This window comes from Nanorana parkeri, unplaced genomic scaffold, assembly GCF_000935625.1.
Source record: "Nanorana parkeri isolate BGI_ZX_2015 unplaced genomic scaffold, ASM93562v1 scaffold240, whole genome shotgun sequence".
NCBI classification, from domain to species: domain Eukaryota; kingdom Metazoa; phylum Chordata; class Amphibia; order Anura; family Dicroglossidae; genus Nanorana; species Nanorana parkeri.
Window position 1 is genome coordinate 1,065,802 of NW_017306508.1, and position 6,336 is coordinate 1,072,137.

At 42.1% G+C, this 6,336-nt stretch overlaps 1 protein-coding gene across 1 annotated transcript in view; it reads left to right on the plus strand.

Moving 5' to 3' along the window:
* The window catches only part of TP53BP2 (tumor protein p53 binding protein 2), a 66,625-nt gene that overhangs the window by 39,945 nt on the left and 20,344 nt on the right, over positions 1–6,336 (plus strand). Inside the window, exons 10-11 of the mRNA XM_018556519.1 lie at positions 774–938; positions 5,101–5,329. Coding sequence (XP_018412021.1) covers positions 774–938; positions 5,101–5,329 — 394 coding nt within the window. The remainder of the gene's footprint in view (positions 1–773; positions 939–5,100; positions 5,330–6,336) is intronic.

Here is a 6,336-nt window from a genome sequence, read left to right on the forward strand (position 1 = left end):
CTCCCATCGCACATGGCGGTTCCTTTCTCAGACATCTACATCACTGCTGAGTCCTGTAGTGACATAGGGGGTCTACAGATGGAACCACATTGTGCAGTGGCAGGACACAGGCATCCGACACTCCCGGGAGAGTCTGGCAGAGGCTACATCTCTATAATGGAGTGATTGTGGGAAACAAGGGCCACTGTAGAGGTGACTATAATGGCTGTTTTGTTTAAGATAGACGGAGATGGCTACTAGGTTTTATGGAAGAATGGTGTTAAGGACTATCTGCACAGAGTCTTAAAAAGCATTCTCAAGAAATGTCTAAGTAACACCCCCATTCATAATGAATCTTGTTGCTTGGTTAGTTTGACATGATCTGATGAGTATATTTACAAGCAGTATCTTTAAAGTCAAGAGGCTGAGTGATGGCTTAACGTGAACCTATGCTTTGGCCATGCAGGGCAAAGCAACAAGTTCACTTTACCTGGTCTTCCCCAGCACTTTATAGATAGCCGGGCAACCAGCATTTTCATAAGAGCAGTTCAGCATTGGCAAGCTACATATTTTCTGAGCCTGGATTTCCTTTTAAAACCTTTGTTTCATTTTGACCTGTTCCCATTGGCATAGTTCTAGGTGTGCTCTCCATGGAGGTAGCTTTTCCTTTTGGCTTTACAAGGCTTTCCTTTTTCTTTCTGTCAGTGGCTGTGGATTAGCATGCAGAGCTTTGCCTGCCCCATCTTTTAGAGTTCTCTGTCTTAAGGGTCTCCTTGTTTTGTGCCTTCATTCAGTTGAGGAACAAGCTGAACCAGGAGCAGAATGCCAAGCTGCAGCAGCAGAGAGAGAGCCTGAACAAGCGCAACTCTGAGGTGGCTGCAATGGACAAGCGCGTCAACGAGCTCAAAGATCGTCTCTGGAAGAAGAAGGTGGCCCTGCAGCAGAAGGAGAACGTACCAGTAAGTTACTTCTGAACACAGAACAAGTGCGCTCAGTAGGTAGAATGTAGTTGACCCTTGATTTGCTAAGCACATTAATCCATGGAACTAAAGCTGAGATTTGCTGCTAAGCAGGAAGAAAAGGATGTGCTCAGAAATCAGATAATTTAGAATGTTAAATCCCATTGGTATACTATACGTTTTGGGCTAATCACATTCACACCTATCCAATAGTCAGTCACCTTTGAGCTGTAGAAGTGAGCGAGCTGCTGACTGAAATGCTTTAAAGCCTACAGTGCAGTGGAAAAAAATGCAAACAAAATCCTGACTCTTATAGCATCCAGGTATCTGTTTAGGGGTTGGTGCTGCTGATGTAAGCCTGAAATCAGCTGCAGCGATAGGGTTGCAGAGATCCTAAAACATGCATCAGGTATAAAACACCTAGCAGTGTACATAGTGCAGCAACATCCCAAATCCTATTCAGGCTAAATGCCAAGCCATTTTGACACAGCTACAACACTCGTGGGTAGCTTGCTGCTCATTTCATCCCCACAGATTCCTATTGGCCAAGCGCTATGATGTACTGCGTCACTGGCCAGTTGGAATGTGCATTAGACAGGAAGGAGAAAACAAATTTGGCCCAATTGGAAACATTAAAGGTTTTCATGTCGGAATGGCCTAGCGTTCAGCATTCGGTACCTGCACTTTTATACCTGCAGAAGTGTGTTTTTTCTCTTTTTTTTATTAGGTCAAAATTAACATATATTTAATTCCTTTTGGTGTGTATTTTATTCAGCTGTGAATAATCCTCTTTTATCCACAGCTGCACATAATAAGAGGTTAGTGTTTTGAGGATCTTTAATCTGTTACGACCAAACGCAAATGGCCCTATGGATGGCAGTTATAGGGTAGCAGAATTCTGTGTTTCTGCTCATCCACACTCACCTGTGTATGGGTCATCTGCACGCACACAGCACACATGAGTCACAAAGTGAATATAAAACACTGTAGATGACAAACCACTTCTGTGCCTTTTGAAATAGTCCATGCCTGACAGTTGTTGCCTTTCAGGGGGTACATACAAACCCAGATCAATCAATGACAGCAAAGGGGTTGTCATATTGAAAGGCTCAGAAATATGTGACCAGATCTACCACCGTGACTCTACCAAAGGTTGAATAGATCATGCAATGTTTGTGGTGCAGAGTAATATCACTGCCACCGAGAATGTAGGAGCACAGTACTGGCTGACTTGTACTCACTCCTCACCTAGATTACAAAGAGCACAGCTGTTCCTGAGAGTAGGTTATTGCAACAAGTCACCTTTGAGCTGCAGAAGTGATCGAGTTGCTGACCGAAATGCTTCAAAGCCTACAGTGCAGTGAAAAAAAAGTAAACCAAATCCTGGCTCCTATAGCGTCCAGGTATCTGTTTAGGGGTCGGTGCTGCTGATGTAAGCCTGAAATCAGCTGCAGCGATAGGGTTGCAGAGATCCTAAAACATGCATCAGGTATAAAACACCTAGCAGTGTGCTTATTGCAGCAACCTCCCAAATCCTATTCAGGCTAAATGCCAAGCCATTTTGACAAAGCTACAACACTTGTGGGTAGCTTGCTGCTCATTTCATCCCCACAGATTCCTATTGGCCCAGCGCTATGATGTACTGCGTCACTGCCCAGTTGGAATGTGCATTAGACAGGAAGGGGCAAACGACTTTGACCCAGTTGGAAACGTTAAAGGTATGCATGTCGGAATGGCCTTGCGTTCAGCTTTAGGTACCTGCACTCTTATACCTGCAGAAGTGTGTGAGGGTTTTTTGGTTTTTTGTTTTCTTTTTTTATTAGGTAAAATTTAACAGATCTGTAATTCCTGTTGATGTGTATTTTATACAGCTGTGAATAATCCTGTTTTATCCACAGCTGCACATATTAATAAGAGGTTAGTGTTTTGGGGATCTTTAATCTGTTATGACCAAATGCAAATAGCCCTATGGAACTCTGGCAGTTATAGGGTAGCAGATTTCTATGTGTTTCTGCTCATAAGAGTATACAGACCATCAACACTCACCTGTGTATGGGTCATCTGCACGCACACATCACACACGAGTCACAAAGTGAATATAAAACACCGTAGATGACAAACCACTTCTGTGCCTTTGAAATAGTCCATGCCCGGCAGTTGTTGCCTTTCAGGGGGTCCATACAAACCCATATCAACCAATGACAGCAAAGGGGTTGTCATATTGAAAGGCTCATAAATAAGTGACCAGATCTACCACCGTGACTCTACCAAAGGTTGAATAGATCATGCAATGTTTGTGGTGCAGAGTAATATCACTGCCACCGAGAATATTGGAGCATAGTACTGGCTGACTTGTACTCGTTCCTCACCTAGATTACAAAGAACACAGCTGCTCCTGAGAGTAGGTTATTGCAACACATCCCATGGAACGTTTATAATACGGCTTATTATAGAAGGGGTTGCACTCTGCTTTTTTGTTCAGCTAAGAGGATCAAACCGGAATATCTAGTACATGACACGCCAGGCTGTCGACATTTGCATATTAATTATGAAAGGTCTACAATCTGCTGAGCTGTCGTTACTTTTAAATGGATCATTTCACATCAGAACATTGAGCCTCTGAAGCCCATTACCGCAGTGCTGTGTAATTAGCTTCCAGTCTGCTATTCATCGCAGTAAAATGTGCTCATCCCTCTCATTATCTTTTTGTTTTCTAACTTTTTATTTTTAATGGACTTCCATTATTTTTCCCATCCCTGTTTTGTATGGTTTTATAAGCAGTACAAGGGTCTGCTTCTTTATCTAGGCGCCACATCCTCCAAGAATATTCTATTAACCCCTTCATGACTGAGGCCCTTTTTTCAATTTTTGCACCCATGTTATATTCCAACCCACAACTATGGGACTTTTCAGGTATCGACCACACAAAATTGTGTTGCATAGTAAAAAGATTTTTTTAAAATATGGAATCTTAAAACATCGGAGTATATAAAAAGGTTAATTTTTATAGTTTCCAGTAATCATTGCAAAGCATCAAGAGTATACCTCCCTATATGTAATGTTAAATGCCCACTGCTCAGCTCACTTGTATATGAATATAGTCAATCCATTATGATTTATAGTTTATTAAATTAAGGTAATAACCATCCATTTTTAGAACTATAGAAAAAGTGATACAGTGAAGTGAAGGTAAATAAATTGCTTTTTGACCCAAAGGTGAAGTATTTAAAATGTTTTAAAATGACCAGTGTACCACCCCTCTTCCAGCCAAATCTCACTTTGTGTTTCTTGAGCCCTTTTTTATGGCTGCTGTAAGGAGGTGAGGGGCATAAACTTGATATTGCAGTAATGTTCTGAGTTGCTGAGTATCAGGGGTGAATATTAGCCTAGCCTTGTTCAAGTTTTAAATGGAGTAAGAGGGGTTAGGACTCCTGACTCCTGTTTTTGACACATGTGTCCCTTTTTGGAGGGATAACTTCACTTCCTGTCCTGGCAATTCAGGACAAAGCAACAGATGTGCTTTAAACACCATATACCCCACACATATGCTTACATTTCCTTCTTTTTCCGCCTACCCCCTATGCTCTTTTCCTTACCAGGAGGCAAAAGCAATACTTAGAACTTCTGTTGGGGGGGGGTGTAACATAACGGTGACAGCACTTGGCTAGTCGGTGCTGTCACACATGAAGTCCATAGTTCACAGTTTCACTTTATTGCTGCACAAATGGATTCTTTCCAGCTGCATCTCACTTTATTGGGCTCTCCCTGGACAGAATATCTATAAACTTTATTTCTTGCTGAGGATTTATCAGGTGTAAAGTCTGAAACTTCAGTGATGCCTTTTTTCCTGTTGTCTAATGCCTGAGGAAGGAAGCAAATGTTTTCCAGAAGCTTGCATTTTTGATAACTGAAGTTGGCTTATAAAGAGTATCACTTGTACCCGTTAGCCAAACATTTAGTGTTTATGACTGTACTACTGTTCTTTGAGGTGTACAATAACAACTGTGTGTACTCACTGAAAGTGCACTATAATCACCTTTCCATTGTTGTTTCTCCATTGTGAACCTGTGCTTCTTTTTTTGCTGTCTCTCCCTGCAATGGTTGTCTTTTGCCGTGTGCTTGTTTTGTGTTTGAAAAGCTTTGCCGCCTCTCTTTGATTTAGATTGCATCTGATGGGAATCTGCCTCAGCAGGTAGCGCCTACCTCCAGCAGAGTGGCGGCTGTCGGTCCTTACATTCAGTCTGCCACCATGCCACGTATGCCGTCCAGGCCTGAGCTGCTGGTTAAACCTGCCTACTCGGAGGGAACCGCTCCCACACAAGTCCCGGATGTGCCACTGAAGTCCCAGACTCTTCCCAACATGAGGACTGCTCAGGGCAAGGCGCAATCTGGTAATTATTTTACAGTCACCCTGTACGCCTCCTCCCCCTCCCCTCAGTTGTGTCACTTGTGTATTGTGGTAACAGATCTGGTAATTGTACACTGTGATTGGTCCAGAATGGGTTCTTTACTGTTAGACCTGGGAGAATGTATAGTTATAGTCTTTAGCGGGAGTTACTGCTTGCTGTAGACTTCTTAAAAATTTTTTTGATTACTTTCAAAAACATTAAATATAACAAGCTAACTGCATTTCTAAAAATGCATAGCGGCATGTTCCAGGGGTTTAACTAGTTGCCACCAGAGACCAGGAAGAAAAGAAGCTTCTGACACACCTAAATCAACTAGTTTTTGTGAATTTCCAGTGCAAATGTAAAACTAATGATATATTTGAAAGAGTGGGGAAGGGTTAGAGCCTCTGTGTTGTTTTTCTTTGCTGTCTTTCCACAGTTGGGGAGATTTCATTTCCTGTCAGGGCAGGAAGTAATGGGAAATTTTTCCAATGGGGACACAAACAAAAAAGCATTTTAAGTAGATTGGGGAAGGGTTTCGAACGTTTACGGTCTGTTTTGCTGTCTTGGTGACATCCTTCCACACAATTTACTTTATTTAGAGACATCAAAGGGAAAGAAAGTGAAGGAACATCTCCCCACGAACTGGGGAGAAGTGAAAGAATTGTTAAACTGGAGCTGCAGTGTTGCCTTCAGGCTTGCACAGTTGTACAGACGCCTCTCCTGTACTTAAATTGCTTAAAAGCTGCAGGTAGAGCCCTGTTTCCTAGCTGTAGTACCTCTAGCATTAACTAGCTCTTTCCTCCCCAGCCCTAATTTCCTTTGCTGGCCTCTTTCTTTTATTGGATTTTAGTTCTTTTAATCCCGGAGGCTCAGCCTCATATGTGGGCATAACCTAAGTCCGTCTGCATGTAGATGGTTTAACGTTTCCCCACTCTATCCAATATTTAAAAAATAAAGTAAAAAGTTCCTGGAGTTGGGCATTAATGTATATGTATATGTATATATAT